The sequence below is a fragment of the Leptopilina boulardi genome, unplaced genomic scaffold, assembly GCF_019393585.1.
Source record: "Leptopilina boulardi isolate dan_hultmark-lab unplaced genomic scaffold, ZJU_Lbou_2.1 LbouV2_150, whole genome shotgun sequence".
In the NCBI taxonomy this organism is placed as follows: Eukaryota; Metazoa; Arthropoda; class Insecta; order Hymenoptera; family Figitidae; genus Leptopilina; species Leptopilina boulardi.
This window is the reverse complement of record NW_026137697.1, coordinates 2,188,615-2,207,467: the sequence shown is the minus strand read 5'-3', so window position 1 is coordinate 2,207,467 and position 18,853 is coordinate 2,188,615. Positions and strand designations below refer to the sequence as shown.

At 27.1% G+C, this 18,853-nt stretch overlaps 4 protein-coding genes across 6 annotated transcripts; 2 read left to right on the top strand and 2 right to left on the bottom strand.

Annotated features, from left to right (window-relative positions):
* Positions 1 to 2,718: 2,718 nt before the first annotated feature.
* LOC127291658 (wee1-like protein kinase 2) lies at positions 2,719 to 8,207 on the top strand. The gene is made up of 4 exons (XM_051320857.1): positions 2,719 to 2,980; positions 4,647 to 4,944; positions 5,025 to 5,913; positions 5,999 to 8,207. The coding sequence occupies exons 1-4, from the start codon at positions 2,719 to 2,721 to the stop codon at positions 6,317 to 6,319; spliced, it is 1,770 nt and encodes a 589-aa protein (XP_051176814.1). The 3' UTR covers positions 6,320 to 8,207.
* LOC127291657 (kinesin-like protein KIF23) lies at positions 8,085 to 12,800 on the bottom strand. Its single transcript, XM_051320856.1, has 15 exons — positions 12,629 to 12,800; positions 11,879 to 12,454; positions 11,627 to 11,797; positions 11,330 to 11,528; positions 11,107 to 11,245; positions 10,807 to 11,006; positions 10,597 to 10,701; positions 10,442 to 10,530; positions 10,205 to 10,335; positions 10,024 to 10,127; positions 9,861 to 9,965; positions 9,595 to 9,741; positions 9,289 to 9,483; positions 8,983 to 9,219; positions 8,085 to 8,807 (listed from the first exon to the last, which is right to left on the bottom strand). The coding sequence occupies exons 1-15, from the start codon at positions 12,637 to 12,639 to the stop codon at positions 8,625 to 8,627; spliced, it is 2,592 nt and encodes an 863-aa protein (XP_051176813.1). The 5' UTR covers positions 12,640 to 12,800; the 3' UTR covers positions 8,085 to 8,624.
* A 568-nt stretch (positions 12,801 to 13,368) lies between these two features.
* LOC127276678 (GTP-binding nuclear protein Ran) lies at positions 13,369 to 16,206 on the top strand. 3 transcript variants are annotated; one of them, XM_051297284.1, is made up of 4 exons: positions 13,389 to 13,450; positions 13,526 to 13,598; positions 14,355 to 14,828; positions 14,950 to 16,206. In XM_051297284.1, the coding sequence occupies exons 3-4, from the start codon at positions 14,397 to 14,399 to the stop codon at positions 15,163 to 15,165; spliced, it is 648 nt and encodes a 215-aa protein (XP_051153241.1). In that variant the 5' UTR covers positions 13,389 to 13,450; positions 13,526 to 13,598; positions 14,355 to 14,396; the 3' UTR covers positions 15,166 to 16,206. The 3 variants fall into 3 exon arrangements, with proteins under 3 accessions (XP_051153239.1, XP_051153241.1, XP_051153240.1); XM_051297282.1 differs by lacking the exon at positions 13,526 to 13,598 and having other exon boundaries at positions 13,369 to 13,450; XM_051297283.1 differs by lacking the exons at positions 13,389 to 13,450; positions 13,526 to 13,598 and adding an exon at positions 13,655 to 13,830.
* On the bottom strand, positions 15,755 to 18,706 carry LOC127276676 (elongation factor Tu, mitochondrial-like). The gene is made up of 6 exons (XM_051297281.1): positions 18,547 to 18,706; positions 18,312 to 18,364; positions 17,904 to 18,069; positions 17,497 to 17,804; positions 16,772 to 17,433; positions 15,755 to 16,707 (listed from the first exon to the last, which is right to left on the bottom strand). Exons 1-6 carry the CDS (start codon positions 18,581 to 18,583, stop codon positions 16,512 to 16,514), a joined length of 1,422 nt encoding a protein of 473 aa, XP_051153238.1. The 5' UTR covers positions 18,584 to 18,706; the 3' UTR covers positions 15,755 to 16,511.
* Between the last annotated feature and the right edge of the window lie 147 nt (positions 18,707 to 18,853).

Below are 18,853 nucleotides of genomic sequence, written 5' to 3'. Positions count from 1 at the left end.
AAAGAAAGTCAAGGTACATAACCTTAAAACTTATTTTCTTCACTAATTTGCAGACAGTAAAATATATTTTAATTTATTAGAAAATGTCAAAGAATATTAAAATCAGAAAGCTATTTTAGAAGTGAAATTTGATATAAATGACAAAGGAGTAAACATTATTTATCATTCAGAAATGGAAATTAAGGAAAAAAGATCTAAATTGTTGACAACAATTTAAAGGTTCGTTAAATATGTAAATTTAATTGTATTTTTTTTTAAATAATTGTATCTTCTATTATATAATTATTTAGTAACATTTATGATTATTTTAACGTCTCTTTTGTAATAGGAATCATTTTTAAAAGGAAACTGTTATAATTTTCTTTAAAAGTCATATATGTAAATTTATTGTTGAAAATTATAACAATAAGAAAGTGGAAGGCAATTCGCAATAATTGAAAATATTCTATATACTTTCACATTTATAGCTTTTGGGATCTATTTTCGAAAAATAATTTTTAAAAGAGAAAAGAAATAAATCTTTGAACGGAAATAAAATCTTTGACAGATTTTTGAAAATGCGTGTAATTTTGAAAAGTTCGCGTTTACAGTATTGTGAAAACTGCTACAGCAACAGCTGCTGTATACTATATATATATATATTTTTCCGACCCAAGATAATTCATCTTTGAACCCAAAAGTTCAGCCTCTAAATATTTATGAGTCTACGAAAGGTCGCTATAGTTGTTGTTGAGGGGTTATAACTACCTGCGATTGGGTTTGTACTCTAGTAGATAAAAAAAAAAAAAATTTTCGAAGGATTAGATCCCCAGCAAAGAAATTTTAGGCAAAAAAGAAGAATAGATTACTATGTAGTACAACAAATTTAAAGACCTCCTCCTCTCATAAGATGCGACCAACGACCCTTTCTAAAAATCGGGTGTTTTAATCTTGAAGGACGATCTTTTTCAAATTTAAAGGGAAAAGTTTAACACTTGCACTCGCTCTTACAGCTTATCCAAAAATCAAAACAATGATCATTTAGAAACGCTCTGTTGTTAAATTTAATAATAACTTCTCTTGAATTTCGAATAATATGCTCGTGTAGCGTGAACAAAGATTTTTCATTATTTGCCATCGCTGACCACAAATCCTATTTAAACTTATTCATTTCTTAACTGGTAGAATGTCAATTTAATAAGCCAAAGAAAAAGGAACATTATGAAAATGCTTTTGTCAATCAGAAAAAGGTGTGACTAAAGGAATTTTGTGTGTATTTTAAATTTTACCTAGGGATTTAATTTTTTGTTTGAATGAAAATTATTTAAAATTGAAAATAAAACAATAAAATCAAAACAAAAAAACAAACATTTATAATTTTTCTTTCAAATTTATTATAAAAAAAAATATATATATAAAAATACATTTCGAAAGTGTGAAAGTAATTTTAAATGAAATACAAATTATAAAACGGTCTTGGAATATTTTCTTTTTTTTTCTCTCTATAACTTTATATATTTTTGTATAAAAATAAATTGCCTTGAAATGATTTTCGAAAGAATATAATAACTTTCGAAGGGACAAAGAAGTTTCTGGATGAGCGCAGGTGTTGTGCCTCTCTTTTCCACCCTCGGTTACTTAAAGATAGTAGGTAGAAGACACTTTTGCTTTTTCTAAAATATACAACTGTCTCTAAATTCTTTATAAGATTTTTGCCTCTAAATGGCATTTAAACTTTTAAATAACTTTCCAAGGGTCTTTAAACCTTAGACGTTATAAAATATCATTTTTAATAAATTTTATTATTTTATTATATTCAATTTTAAAATATTTTTTCTCAACTAAAGAAATTATATTTAAATAATTTCTTTTTAAATTGTAATTATTGAAAAATATTTAAATAATTTTTATTTATGTTAAAAATTATAATTAAATAACAAATATATATACGTCTTAATTTGACTTATTATTTATGCATTTATATATATCTGTACTAATTCCTTTCACCCTTCTGAAAAGTTACCCTAAATCTCTATCAAAACATCAGCTCCACAGGTTGCAGCTGCCAAAAAAAAAAAAAAAACTTGTAGAATTCATTCCTATACACATATAAGGGAAAACAATAAAAATTCAAAATTAACATGTATGTGAAATAAAAGATAAAATGTAAACAAACATTTAGGTTAGTTTTCCCCCATAAAAAATATAGTTATATATAATAAGAAAGAAAATCTTCATATGTGCATTAATTTATTTTTTAAATTTGAAAGGTCAAAAATATACCTGTGCGGTGCAGATGCAAAATAAAAGGAAATAAAATCAAGAGAGGTGGTGTGATGATGGAGACGACAGGGGAGAAGGAGACCTTGAAAATATGGGTTGCAGATGACGCTACCTTCGTTCATGGCGGCCATCATGAAAAATTGAAACAACCAATTGGAAGCCTCAGTTTTGGGCCTGCTGTTTAGATGAAAACTTGTATACGACATTTTTGATTGGCTATGTAAAATTTCCCATGAGCTATTGCTTGGCACCCGCCATAACGGACATAGCGTGTGGTGCAGCGCTTGCAAAGCAAATCGCCAACAGTATTCGAATGTAAACGTTTTAAAAAGTGAAAATTGGTAAATAATTTTTTCGTTAATTTCAAAATTTATTTCAAGGTGGGAATAAATTTTGTTTTTTTTTGGTGCGCGAGTGTTTAGTGTATATAAATAAACGTATGGTGACAACTTTTTAATGAAAATGGAATTTGCGCAGAGGTTGCATTTTGACGAATGCGACATTGAAGATGAAGAATTGAATATTAGTTGTCGTACAAATAGCTCGGGTTATGATAATGAAGATGTTTTTGATACATCAGCTGAAGATTTTGGAGTTACACCATTACAGCATGCTCCAAAAAAGCTTTCATTTCAAAATGAAATGGATTGTAATGATGATGAATCAAATTTATTACATCCTGTAAACAACAACAAGACTCCAGCCATTTTTGTGACAGGTTAGAAATTCTCTTTGTATATGATTTCCTAACCTTCTTATATAGACAAAGAATTGTCAATTTTTTTCATTTCTTTTCTTAAAAATTAAAAAAAAAATTTTCAGACAATTCGAGTTTTTTTTGGAAAATTTGGATCGAATTGCTGACAAATAAAAATTTTTAATACGTAAAATATATCAAACATTTTGGCTGAATTGACAAAAAAAAAATTTGTGTTGACACGTTTCGGCCAACTAAATTGAAATATTAATATTTTTATGACTAAAATTAATTTTTAAGGTGAATAATATCCATCGTAAAATTATTAAAAATTGGCTTTCGATGCGATATGTAATTTGTAGGAATTTATTATGATTTAGAGATAATAATTAGCTAGGGATAAGATTAGATTTCTATTTTCTTAAAATACATTTCTGTTATTAAATAATTGATATTGATATTATTGAGTCCAATTATTTCATACAGATTTGTTTTTAATAAGTGAAACGTCAAATAATGTTTAAAAATATTATATATAAAAAAAAGTGCTTTAATTCTTTATTAAAAAGTAAAAGATAAATTTAATAGAAATTTAGATAAAATAAGAATATTTACTTTGTTTAAAAAGAAGTTATTTTATTTAAAGAAAGTAATTTTCTTTTTTTTTATCTTAATTTTAAGATGAAAGAATATTTAGTTATTATTTCCATTTTCCCAGGAAGTTAAAAATATGATTACTTTTTTTTTTTTTATTATCAAAAGGTTCTGAAACTGACGATACCATTATTAAATATCGAAGATGTTTCTTTATGAATTCCTGTTGGCAGATGGCAACATCTTTGCTTTCATCTTGAAGATTCTAAATCAAAATTTATCTTATATAAAAAACGTGATTTTTGAAAGGTACGTTTAGATTTAGAAATAGTATTAAATGAATATTAGAAAGTTTACAAAAAATTCCTAGTTTTGATTATTAGATGCTAAAATTTTGTTTTTTATTTTATCTTTTATATAATTTAACATATAATATTTAATACTATATAATAAAATTAAAAACTAAATATAGGAATAAAATAATAAAATAAATTTTTATATTAAAATTATTGTTTGACTAATTATTTATAATTTTAATATAAATATATATATTATAATTAATAGAAATTGACAATTTTTTTTTTACATTGATATTATTCACCTTGGATAAAAATTATAAGGTCAAGGAACTGATATTAATAGGATAAAATTTTATGATATTTTCAAAATGTGTCTCCCTTATGAATTTCGACTTTTGGATGACGGCCCTTTCTTAACAAAGGGCTTTTTCCAAAGCAGGTCTAAAGATTGAAAGTACGATTTTCCCAGCGGAGTTACAGCACAATGAATTTTATAGATGTCTGTTAAACTTGAAGAAAACATATACTATTCTTGATATATCTAACAATGAATTTTCTATCTGTTTAGAAAGATTGAATTTTATGATAATTTTTATAGTTCTAGTTTCTCATAAAATTTACAATTATTTGTCATTTTTTTTTTTATTGCCTATATAAAAATAATTCCTTACAATAATTGTAAAAAAAAAATTTCTTTTTTATTTTCTTATAAAAATTGTAATTTTCTTGTTTGAAAAAAAATTGAATTTTACGTGCAAAGAAAAGATAAATGATGATTTTTTTTTTTAATTTAGCTGCTAATGATAGTAGTAATTCATCGAAAATGTCAATGGCGTGCAGTCCACCTTACAAAAGGGTACGAGCCCTCAGGCTTTTTGATTCACCGGCAACGCCTAAGACATTAATTGAGAAAAGTGGAATGCACACACCAGTGCCAAATAAATCATCACGACTTTATGTTATTGATAAGTCGAGATCAGTTGGAAATTACCAAAAAGCTGATAAACCAGCAGCAAATGTTAATCCATTCACACCAAATGGAATGTTATTGACAGCGAGAAAACGAACGAGATCAAAACGTAGTCTCAATGGGTAAAAAAAAAATCTTTTTCTTTTTAATTTATATTTTTATAATTATTTAAAAATTATTTAAAATTATTTTTTTTCTCTAGATCACCGGACATTGCACTACCAAAATTTCAACTCGATTCCGATTCAGAGAATGAAACTGAACAGCCATCAAAGCGTGCAGCACTTCAAGTACCAAATATTCCTCGTTATCAACAAGAATTTCTCGAAGTTGGTTTACTTGGTTCAGGTGAATTTGGTTCAGTTTATAAATGCATAAATCGATTAGACGGTTGTACGTATGCAATTAAAAAAAGTTTAAAACCCGTTGCACAAGCCGGTAAGGTGAATGAAAAAAATGCCCTCAATGAAGTTCATGCGCACGCTGTTCTTGGGAAACATCAACATGTTGTTAGATATTATTCAGCATGGGCTGAGGATAATCATATGATAATACAAAATGAATATTGTAATGGTGGTAGTTTAGCTGATGCGATAACAAATTTACAAATTGAAAAGAAAACATTTTCAGAACAAGAATTACGTGAATTATTGTTACAAGTGGCCGAGGGTCTTAGGTATATACATGGAATGCAACTCGTGCATATGGATATTAAACCGGGTAATATTTTTATAACAAAAGAAAAACGTTTATCGGCTGTGAATTATGATTCGGCGGATGATGGATTTGATGAGGAGGAAGCAACCGAGGAAGAAGAGGAGGTAACATATAAAATTGGTGATTTAGGACATGTGACGTCGATAAATAATCCACAAGTTGAAGAAGGTGATTGTCGATATTTACCAACGGAAATATTACACGAGGACTTTATGCATTTACCTAAGGCTGATATATTTGCACTTGGATTGACGGTTTATGAGGCGGGTGGCGGTGGACCATTGCCAAAAAATGGACCCGAATGGCACAAAATTCGAAATGGTGATCTCGACGAATTGTCGCAGTACAGTCGGGAACTTAACGATTTACTGAAGGTAATTTATATTCCCGTTTTTTTTTTTTTTTTTAAATTCATTTCTTAATTATGATTTATTACAATTGTTTTCTTTTTTCCTTTAGCTCATGGTCCATCCAGATCCAGAAAGGAGGCCATCGGCAGTTTGTCTAATTCAACACAGGGTATTGTGCCCATTTGCAAATAAAACCAAAGAACAATTATTCCGCGAATTAAATGCCGAAAGAATGAAGAGGGAAATTATTTTTAAACAATTGGAGGAGGCGAAAAAATGTTTAAAAACAATTGCACCAAATGTTGCTGCAATGAATGGAACGATGACTAATAATTCTGGTGGTTATCAATTACGACCAACGCCAACGAGAACATCATCGCGTGTTATAGGTAAAACGGCGAATCGCAGTCACAGCGCTACTAATTTTTAAAATGAAAAAAGTGTCATAAATCGAAGTTTAAACTAAGCGAAAGAAAAACTGTTATTTTTTTTTTGGAGGAGCGGTGTCCCATTGATACCTCTTAATATTGTGATATCGTTAATTCTAGATTATAAGTAAAAAAAAAAAAAAACAAAAAAAAACCTCGATTAGCATAATGTTTGGAAGCAGAGTAAAATTGCTCATTTTTTTTTTTTTTTTTTTTTTTTTGTTTTCTCTCACCCCCTAACGGACAAAAAGAATATTTTGACTTATATGAGAAGGGAAAACTTGACGTTTGAACTTGGTTCGTATAATTCCTTTCTTTTGTGTTTATGTTCCTTTAATTTACAAAATTTTTATTATCATTTATAGTCATGAAACATTTGATGAAGTAAATTTATTAAAACGATTTGTGAAAAAAAAAATGAAACATATTTGACTGAAGTAGAAAAAAAAGATTTATGATTTAAATTACTTGTATAATTATTAAATACTATCTTTTGTGTATTTATTCATTATTAACACTTTCAGAGAAACATCAAAATTGAGAATTTGCATCTTCTTGGAGAGATGTTATTCATGTGGGAAAAACAATTTTTTTTGTTCCTTTTTTTTAAAAAGGTTTTAACCTGTTCTTTATATTTGGGAAAGAATACATTTTACTTTATCTATTCAGACATGAATTCTGTTATTTATCTCTTTTTTTTAATCGTTTTATAATTAATAATTTGATTTGGTAACTGTAAATATTTTTTTTTTTGACTGAATTCTCCTATAGTTCAAATTGATATAATTTTGAAAAATGGAGTTTAATAATTTTTTTTGTTTGTTATTTTTTAAATATTGGAGTCTTAAAATTGATGAATTGTTAAAAATAAACGATAGCTCGACTTTTATAATTTGCCACCAAAAAAAAAAAAAATAAAAAAAATTTTTATACAATTTGCATGTAATGAGAAAAGATTTTTTTAGCAATTTAACTCTGCTACATTGCCTTAAATTTAAAATTCTTGATAAATAAATTGCGAAGAATATAATGCATTTTTAAAAAAAAAGTTAAATTATTTTGATGCATCCATTTTTTTTTAATTTTATTTTGGATGTTTTCACATTTGACTCACCCAACTGTGTCTTATTTTATTTAATCTAAGAGAATGTAATAAATTTTCATGTATTATAATTTCAAATCAAAAAAAAAAAAAGTCGTTTAGTAGAATAATAGTCTGCGTTACTAGCTCTTAAGGTAATCACATTGTCCTTCCTTTATTCGCATATAACTACAATAATTTCCGATTTTTGTAAATTATTAAAATAATCTTCGAGAAAAGAAAATGATATACAATTTTGTGAATTTAATGAAATTATTTTTTATTTTCAAAATAATTATTGGCGCACTAAAATGCGTTTTTTTTTTTTTGTTCTAATAGATGTTTTCTCGAATAATTTTACTTTTTTTTTTTTTAAATAAATTTTTTTATTTGGGTAAAATTTATTTTTACAATATTCTAAATATGTTTTCAAATTTTTTTTTTTAAAATTAACTTTCAAAAATTTCTCTACAATTGTTAATAATATTTTGCATGAAACTTGTTTTATTCTGTAAAAAAAAATAAATAATAATTGTCAATTTGTTAAAGATTTACAACTAAATTGGAGAAGTATGCCCCTCCCCTAAAAAGTATTTTGTAAATGTTGTGTGATTTTTTGCGTTTAGTAAAAATGTATAGAAAATGAAGACTTGTAAACAAAAAAAGAGAGTGAGAGAGAGAATGAGATAAAAAAGCAAATTTACGTTTAAATAGGCAAAAAAAAAAAAAAAAATCGAATGTAAAAATGAGGTTTTTCAACAAGGGTGGATCCCAAATTGTTGTAGAATAAAAAAGGAACTTAATTTTGATACACTGCGATAATTGTTTTTCATTTTATATAAAATAACAAAAGCGAAATAAATTAAACCTTAACAAATTTTAAAAATTCTTTGAATTTATTTTATTATTAATAATTTTTAATTGTAATAATAATTATTACAATAAATTGAAAATTGAGTTTGAATTTTGCAAGTAAAGGTTTTTAATAATTATTGAATTTATATTTATAAAAAAATTTATTTTTCATTTAATAAACTTTTTTTCAATAACAATCTCATTTAATTAATGAGAATAAAACATCGTTGAGATAAAAATTATTAAGAACTTTTTGTTAACAGTCTTTATGAAATATAACGAAAAATATATTAATATCTTTATATTAATATAAAAAATATCTTACAAACTGTTAAACTATGAATCAGTCTTTTTTTTCTTAAAAAAAAAAGTTATGTGCGAGATTTTTTAGAAGTACTCTCACCATTAGAGCATTGTTCAGAATTTAATTCTGGATAAATACTTCTCGTTGAAGGTCCACTTCGTTTTCTTCCATTTGGGGAAGCTTGTTTTAAATATTCAACGTCGTTAAAAATAACTTGAGCGCCTCCGCCACTTGTTGGAACAATATCGCCCTAGACAAATAAAATATTTTCAAAAAATTAAATTTTATTACTATATTTTTATTTTATTTTGAAATATTAATAATGTGTTGGAAAATTAATTTTCTATTTTTTCAAATTAATAATTTATTCTTAATTATAAATTTTTATTTACGTTATTATTGTTTATTTCTTCTTAAATATTTACCTTGTACAATTTTGTTTCCAAATCACCATCTGAATCTTGTTCCTGAGAAATGAGACAATATCGTGAAGCGCCGTCTGTAATTTTTTGAGGACTGAGTAATTCAGAGACACTTCGTTTTCGTCGCATTAAAGGTTGAAGAATAGTTTCAACAGGAACTAAAGGTCCCGGCCGATGATCTATCCATTTGTCAGCGCTTTGAGAACGACGATATCTTGAATTTGCAACTGCAATTTTATCCTTAAAAAAAAAGTGAAATATATTTATTAATATTTATTAAAAAAATAAGTTTTTTTTTAAATTACTTACCCTTCTTGATTGAATAATTGTACTTTCAGGAGATTTTACTGATAAATTATTATCGCCAGCTTCATAAGGTTGATAGGTAGGTAGTGAGATTGGTAGTGAAAATTTTGTATCACTTGAATTTGAATTTAAATCCATTTTTTCGTTTAATATTTGTCGAGCCGATTTTATCTTCTCATCCTTTTCCCTTAGTTGGCTCTGAAAATAAAATGATCTTATCAAATAGTTATCTTATCAAAAAAATTACCTTAAAATTTAAAAAATATATATTTAAAAAAAAAGAATTTATTTAGATTTATTTCCACCCACTTGAAGATGACTGTGTTCTATACGCATTCTCATTTCCGATTGGAGATTAATTTTTTCCGCCTCCTTTTGCAATTTGTTGCTATATTTTTGCTTCACTCTCTGAGTTTCAATCATTGTTTGATTAAGAGCAACATTTTTATCATTCAACTGGAAGAAATTGAAGTTTTCCGTTGTTTTAATTTAAAATTAAAAAAAAAAAAAAAAGAAAAATGTTTATTTAATTTGTAAATTTTGCTTTTTAAAACGAAATAAAAACTAATACTTACAGATTGTTGAAGATTTTTAATTGTATTATTTGCGTTATCTATTTTTCGAAGAAGACTATCAATTTGGCTTTCTGCTTTTTCTACATGACATTCTAGCGCTGAAACCTAAGAAATATTTAGTTTTTAATAATTTACAAAAATTTTTAAAAGAATCTAAATTTACCTTTTTTAATTGTTGATTATGATAAGCCTTTATAGAAGCATTTTCTACTTTTAAACTCGCATTTTCTTCTTCTACTTTTAGAAGAATGTTTCTAAATTCACTTACTGAAAAAAAACCACTCTCTTAATATTAATTTATTCTAAAATTTTAAAGTAGTTTTAATTAATATTGAAGTACTTACTTTTTTGTTCCAAATCAGCGCGTAGACAATTGCGTTTATTGATTCGTTGCTCGAGAAAGTATATTAAATTCATAATTAATCCCTCATTGTCAGGATTAGTAATCTCCAAATTTGGAAATGAACCTCCAAGACTGATACAATTTTAATTTTTAAATTACAATAATAATTATTAAAATTTCTGTATTTTTCATTCATTAACCGCTTATTCTAAATTAAAAAATTAGTTTTTTAACTCACCCGTAAATAGGACCAAGATCAATATCCGAATCGCTGACAGTCTCTTTATTTCTTTCTAATCCGTTTTGATGATTAATCTCTTTCAGTAACTGAATATTTTAAAAATTAAATTTAATTAATTATTCATTAGAAGTGTTTTAATTGTTTTTTTTTACCTGATTTGCATGACGTTTTCTTGGTGTGAAATCTGGATCCAACAATTTTACTGTAGATTTCGTGACTTTTACTTCTTGTGTCATTTCTGCAAATTTCATCACTTGCTGTAAATTTAAAAAAAGCATTAAATTTAAATTTACTTGAAAATAATTAAAAAAAACAATTTACAGTAAATAAAATAATTTAAGAGAAAAAAAATATTAACTCACAATAGTTTCATCAAAATCATCTTTTCGTGGATTAACGCAAACAATCATTCTAATTTGTCCTTCGCCTTCAAAGTAATTTTTAAATAGATGCGTCAGTTTTGAATCACGATACGGAACTATTTTATTTGTACCATTTAACTGATTTTCCCTCAATATCTCAATACAAGATCTTAAAGTCATAAGAGAATTGTTAATGCTCGCTAAAAAGAAGCAATTTTGAGTTAATTTTTATATATATATATATATATATAGTCTATTCGATAATAATTAATAAATTATGGTTAAAAAAAATTAATAAACCTGCTTCTCGTAATCTTTGTCCAGTATTTTTTGTACGGTTCATTCTTTCACTTCCAGCTAAATCGACCAATGACAATTGACTGATTCCTATCGCTTCTTTATCGGAAATTATCATTTCACCATTACAATCGAGAGGTGCCTTAAAAAAAAAACAGATATAATTTTAAATCTTTTTTTTCTTTTTAAAATAAAATTAAATATTATTTTAAAATATGTAAAATACTTGGACAAGTCTAATTGAAAAAACACTGTGTGATCTGCTGGATTCAGCATTAAGTGCCGTGTGAGCAACTCGTCGTCTACGTTGTCCTTTTTGAAAAATTTCAAAAGCTTCTTCTGTATTTTTCACTTCAATTTCAGTTACAGCATGAACGTACATATTTTTATTACCGTCCTCGCGAATAATTTTACTCTGTAGATTCCTGAAAAAAAAACAATTTTCTTTTCAAAAATTTGCATTTTTAGAATAAAATTTTCTTAATTATTTTTTTATTACTAAACAGAATTGAAGAAAACTTACACTCCACGAATATCATTTTCTTCTAATAAATCATAAACACTCTTGTTATAAATCTCAATGTAAGTAACAAAAACAGCGTAAGCATTGTCTGCATCAATTTGTAAAATATCAGACTCCTCGGAAGAACGAGGAATTGTTGGAGTAGTTTCGCTGTCGCTATCAATTTTACGCCTAAAAAATAAAAAAATCTAATTACAGACAATAAAATATTCAAAATTTTTTTTTTTAAATCAAACATTTTTTATAGAATACATTTTTATTTTTCCACTTCGAGGTGTTGGAATTGGATGACGTGTTTGATATTCATTTTTTCGATCTTGAAATGCCTCCTTCTCGCCTTGTACTTCAAAACCATTTAATTTATCAGGCTTAAAAATAAATTTCTTCGTCTGATAATTAGCGATACTATTAAAAATAACATCCAATGTTCTTGGCATAATTCCACCTTCTCGTTCATTTCCCATCATTGTAAATGTTTTTCCACTTCCAGTTATTCCATAGGTAAATAGTAAACTATTTTTGCCTTGAAATAAATTTTCAATCAATGGCAATGCAATAATATGAAAAATTTCACTTTGTGATGTTTCTGATGGAAAGACACGTGTAAATGTTGTTAAAATTTCTTTGCCCGTTGAACGTGAATTTGTTGACGATTCAGGTGGATAAATTGCTATTGTTTTATCAGAAATTACTTTCATGTATGATAATTCGTTGCGCAATTGAATTGGACGTAAACGACAAAATACTTGTACCGGATCACCAATTTGCAAATTGTATCGATGACGATGACCCGGTATTTTTCGAGCCGAACTTGATGGTTTTGAGCGTCTGGAAAATTAATTCCAATTTTTTCATTTTTATCCTAATAATTCATACTATCTCTAAAGAATAATAGTATTAATAATCAAACATTATCATTGAAATAAATTGTAAATAAACGAGAGATGTTTTTAGAAACAATTTTGTAGGTTAGGTTATTTATAATTAATTTTCCATACTTACGCGGATTTCATTTTCTTTTCTATTCACTCTTTCTATTAATAAACAATCAAACTATAGATAAAAGATGTGAAATTCATTAATCATGAATTAATTACAATATGATTTTAATATTCCACCATGTTTTTTTTTTCTGCAACAATTGACATGAGATATAACAAGTTCGAATTTTGAAAAATGTAACGGTTGTCCATCAAATGATAAAACAGAAAATTTCTGTTTTATCGATAAACACAAATTTAAACTAGAAATTTTATTTATATAATTTTTTTTAAAAAAATACAAAAAAGGTATACAATTTTTATTTCGTTAACATTTTTAATAATAATTTTAATTTTTATCATAGTCATTAAAATTATTCAAATTTGGCGCACTTTTGTTATATAAGATGGCCGAAAAATATTGCCCTTCATTTATTTTCGTTATTCATTTTATTTTAGTCAATTTTCGAAACAGAAAAACTTGTCCTATGTTTGTATAATTTTACATTTATTAAATATTTTAATGATCAATTAATTCTTTATTGAATTAAGGATAAAATTTGTGAAAAATGCCTCTCAGGAAGTGACACTTAAGTACGTCCCTGTATTTTAAAGGACAGATGTCGCTGTAATTGACTTTATATTTTTATAAAAAATTGTCAAAAAACATGTTTATTTTGAAAAAATAGTGCAATGAAAATTAATTATTAATTTTTTATTAATATTTGAATATAATTGGTGTCTTAATATTTGTTTATATAAATTTAACGAATTACAAGGAAGTTGATCGCCACTCGTTAGTTCGAAGGAACGCCATTGTGAGCCATAACGACTGTGTTGCATGGTAAGTTTTATCGTTCATTTTCACATACCTCGTAACTTCCCGGGAAATTTTGTCTCTACATTGTGTTATTTTCAGTTTTATAAGACATTCAACATTAATTTAGTGCATTTTCGGTGACTACTTTCACAAATATCAAGGATTAATTAAGGTATGCTAGATACGAGTTTCCTTACAATGAGAATATGGGCGCCGTTGAAGGTGAAAACTTGAGAATTTGTCGGCGTGGTCATTAAGTGCACCGTTAAAGTATTATGCGCGGGACCGGCGTTTAACGAATTTTCATTATTTTCAATTAATATTAATAAGTTATTTTTCAAAACGTTCAAAGGCAATTAATAAACTATAAAATTTATAGTGACTCTCAAGTGATCACGCACAAGGTTCGTGATTTCAATAGTTTGCCAAAAAAAAAAGTTCATTAAATTACCCGTATCTGGCTTTTCTCGTTAATATCTGAATCATGTTTTGTATTTTTTTTATTTGATTGTGATAAAAATCCATTTTTATCAGATGTTTTTTTTTTATGTTTCATCGAGTCAAAATGTCAATTTGAAGGTTGTGTGGTTATGCTCCATGAACGAATATGGACTTCGCGCCTCATTTTAGTTTCTGTGCCAACCTAACCGCGTGCTTTTGTCGTCTTCTATTTATTAAGAATCTAAATTCATATTTAAACTATTTGAAGAAATTAAAATATTTCATGCTTTTAAATTTGTCGTAAAGTTGGGGGACAAAAAAAAAATATATTTTTCCGTTAGAATGATTACGCAAATTTATGTTAATTACTTTTAAAGAAAAAATTTGAATCATTGTCTAATTCAATAGAATTTGGATTTTCATTGAAATAATTATAATTTTAGAATTTAGTTTTTAAATGATATTTATGTGAAATTTGAATTTGCAGATTATTTTGCCAGCAACTGAAAACAATAACTGAAAACAAAAAATGGCGCAAGAAGCTGATATGCCAACATTCAAATGTGTTCTGGTAGGTGACGGAGGTACTGGAAAAACAACTTTTGTAAAACGTCATCTTACGGGCGAATTTGAGAAGAAATATGTCGCTACACTTGGAGTTGAAGTTCATCCCTTGATATTCCATACGAATCGAGGTCCCATTAGATTTAACGTCTGGGATACCGCTGGTCAGGAAAAATTCGGTGGTCTCCGTGATGGTTACTACATTCAAGGGCAGTGTGCGGTTATCATGTTTGACGTTACGTCCAGGGTGACGTACAAAAATGTACCAAACTGGCATCGAGATTTGGTCCGAGTCTGCGAAAATATTCCCATTGTTCTTTGCGGTAATAAAGTTGACATTAAGGACAGAAAAGTCAAGGCCAAGAGCATTGTTTTCCATCGGAAGAAGAATCTCCAGGTAATTCCTTTTAATTTCTATTGTTTCATTGTGAAATTTTTTATTAATATGTCTTACAAATATGAAGACAAAAAAAAAAACTGAATTTTTAAATTTAATTAAATATAAAATTTGTTTACAGTATTATGACATCAGTGCAAAAAGTAATTACAATTTCGAGAAGCCTTTCTTGTGGTTGGCACGTAAATTGATTGGAGATCCAAATCTTGAATTCGTTGCGATGCCAGCACTTCTTCCTCCTGAAGTCACAATGGACCCACAATGGCAGCAACAAATTGAAAAGGATCTCAAAGAAGCCCAAGAGACGGCTCTACCAGAGGACGATGAAGATCTTTAGGTTTATTTTTTATCAAATAATACAAAATCCTCGGTACAAATGAGGGTCAACATTGAGTAATGATTGACAACATCTCTACTCACCTCGTTTTGTTCAAGATTCATTTTCTTACAAAGTTAATTGTTTTCTTTTTTTTTTTTTGTGTGTGTGTATGTAATTGAATTTAATTCCGGCTCTTGATTAATAAAAAATAAACAAAAGCCAGAAATATTTCTGTGATTCTAAAATAAATAAATTTTTGATGAAAAAAAAGAAAAAAAAAACCACAAGATTAGTTTTGTAAAGAAGAATCTTTGAAACGAAATGTGTTAACAGTTAACTGCAAGCAATAAATTTAAAAAAAATTGCTTTCTTTTGTAAAGAAAACAACAAAAATTTAAAAAAAAAAAAAAAAAGAAGAAAACAGTGAGTTAAAATACGTCAGTCAAGAAAAAAAAAACTCATCACTGTAAAACTTAAATTATTAAATTAAAAAATTGCACAATTCAGCAATATTACGGCAACATTAACGCCACTAGTTTTTTTTTCTCTCTCTAGGAAATTGTTTGAATATTTTATTGGCTCCGCTTCAAGTGAGGTAATTTGTTAATTCTTTTTTTTTTTCATAATTCAGAAATTTTTAACTGAAAGATGATACATTTTTCAGTTTTGTTATATTTAAATGTCTGTTTCAAGTTACCGAGGACTGTTTACTATTTTTATATAAGCAGAAGTGAATGTATGATTTTTTTTTTTTTTTTTTTTTGTCTCCAAAATATACATTTCCCCTTTTTTTCTACATAAAAACAACCAATTTGTGTCTTTTGGAAACCAAAGTAGCGAAAATGTTGCCTTTTGATCGACGTATTCATAAGAGCGAAATGTGTAAAGTCTGTAGTGTAATATTTACATTTTTTTTTTCCCCTGGTAAAATAATTTAGAATCAATGCGAATAGATCTGTGGATTTAATCTTATTTGATTTTATAAATATGAGAGTTTGATTGGACTACCTTGAGCGGATTGTATTTCTGATGTCTGAATTTAATAAAACGTGAATGATACATTTTGTTTTAAAAATTCTTTAGAACCTTAAATTACAAAAAAAAGGGAATTTCATAGAAAGTTGATTTATTTAATGAAATTACAAGAATTTTTTTTTCAACAAATTTAATTAAAATAAAAATGTCTATTCCTACATAAAAAGAACAACTCACAATAATCACGTGAAGTTAAATATTTAATATATATCGAGTGAAAAAAAAAGTAAATTATGATTGAAAATTGATTACTTTGTGAGTTATCATTTTTTTTTTTTAAACTCTATTCTTAAAGTTAATTTACAAAATAGTGTCTTATTAAATACAATTTACTTTCCATGGGCCTTTTTTCTTTCCTTTGCTTCAATTGCTTTTTTCCCTTCAATTACGAGTGATTTATCTTCCGGTGTTAAATTTGGAAGAACTTTCGTTATAACACCAGTTCCCAATGTTTTTGTACCATCTCTCAATGTAAATCTTTGACCCTTTTCCATAACCACATGCCTATATAACTTCAATTCAATCCTAAAAAAAAATTAAATCAATAAATTCAAAGTAAAACAATTATTATATTTTTATAAAAACATACCCTGCATCTTCTCCTGGCATAGCCATTGCTCTTCCTGGTATAATAACTTGCGCTGCACAATCCCAAGTTCTACTGAACATTTGTAATTGAATATAATTTGATATTGGTTTTGTTCGTCCACCCTCATTAGGACTGAGCATATACATTTGCGCTTCAACATGATCGCATGATTTTACTGTTCCCGGTTTACATAAAACCATACCACGTCTTATATCATCACGTTTTAAACCACGAATTAATGCACCCAATTGATCACCAGCTTGCGCTTCATCAAGAATTTTATGAAACATCTCAATTCCAGTAATTGTACTTTTAAATGCTTTATTATAGCCAACAAATTCACATTCATTGCCCTTTTTAATAATACCACGTTCAAGACGACCAGTAACAACTGTTCCACGTCCTGGAATTGAAAATACACCCTCAACTGGCATTAAAAATGGTTTATCCAATTCTCTCATTGGTGTTGGAATATAATTATCAACAGCTTCGAGTAATTTTAAAATTGATTCTTCACCAATTTCTTTATTTTTACCCTCCAATGCACAAAGTGCACTGCCCTTTATTATTTGACATTTTTCACCATCAAAACCCATTTCTGTCAATAATTCACGTACTTCCATTTCTACAAGTTCGACCATTTCCTCATCAGCAGCGTCCACCTAAAAAAAATTTACAAAAATTAATTTTTCCATTTAAATTATTTAAAATAGAATTTCTTTTACCTTATTGATAAAAACAACAATGTGCTCGATACCAATTTGTTTTGCTAATAATAAATGTTCACGTGTTTGTGGCATAACACCATCAGTTGCGGCAACAACTAATATAGAACCATCCATTTGCGCTGTTCCTGTTATCATATTTTTAATATAATCAGCATGACCAGGACAATCGGTATGTCCATAATGTCGATTATCAGTTTGATATTCAACATGTGCAATATTAATTGTAATTCCACGAGCTTTCTCTTCGGGTGCATTGTCAATTTCACCATAGGCTTTTGCTTTTGCTAATGCTTTCTCAGAAAGCACTGTATAAAAACAATTATATAATAATTAAATTAATTTAATTAAAATAAAATAATATATTAAAATTAATTTAATACAGAAATTTTTTTTTTTTGTTTCACCTTGTGTTATAGCCGCTGTAAGGGTAGTTTTGCCATGATCAACATGACCAATTGTACCCACATTACAATGTGGCTTATTTCTCGTATAAACCTCTTTTTCTGCATAAAATCTTTGAGCAACAATTGTTGGCAAAAAGAGTTTGGTTTTTAATTCATTTCGACGATCCTATAAACGAAAATTCAATTTATAAATTCAATGCAATTTTTTTGTAAGGTCGTCCCCCCCACCTTTGTTTTGTGTAAATATTTGAAAAACATTCGAACCTTATTTAAAAAAATAAAAAAAAAACTGAGCCATAAATAGTAATTTTTTTATTCTAATTAAAAACTGTTTATTAAAGTATATTTACAACACTAAATAAGACTATTTAAAAAAAACATTACTAACTAAAATAATGCAATACTTACAAAATTGGCGAATTGTCTATTAAAAGATGAAATACCAAGGGACTGACGAGTTACTAAAAAAAAGCAAAAGAATATCATTAATTAACATATTTATTTCATTTATTAATTACATGTGATTGAAAAAAAATTCTTAAGGTATAACATGCAAAGTCGGCATTGATTTTGTGAGAGAAATTTCATTTGCAAAACTATTGAAAAACAATGAATGAAATAATGAAAAATATGAAAAACATACTTGGGTTTAAAACTGTCCTTGCTGAAACTAAAGCCATAGTTTATTTCTCAAGGAAAAATCTATTTTTCCTTATTATTTTATTACAAAAAAAAACTAACCAACAAATTTTATCTTTATTACCAAGAAGCAGGCAGCAAGAACATATGGATATTTATTGCGCATGCGCGTGCGCATCCACAATGCATTTCGGCAGAAATTCCGCGAATTTTTCAAAAAAAAAAAAAAAAAAAAAAAATACAAAAAAGGGGACAATTTTAATTAATTTAAAAAACTTGTTTTAATTAATATTATTGTTATGTTTTTATCA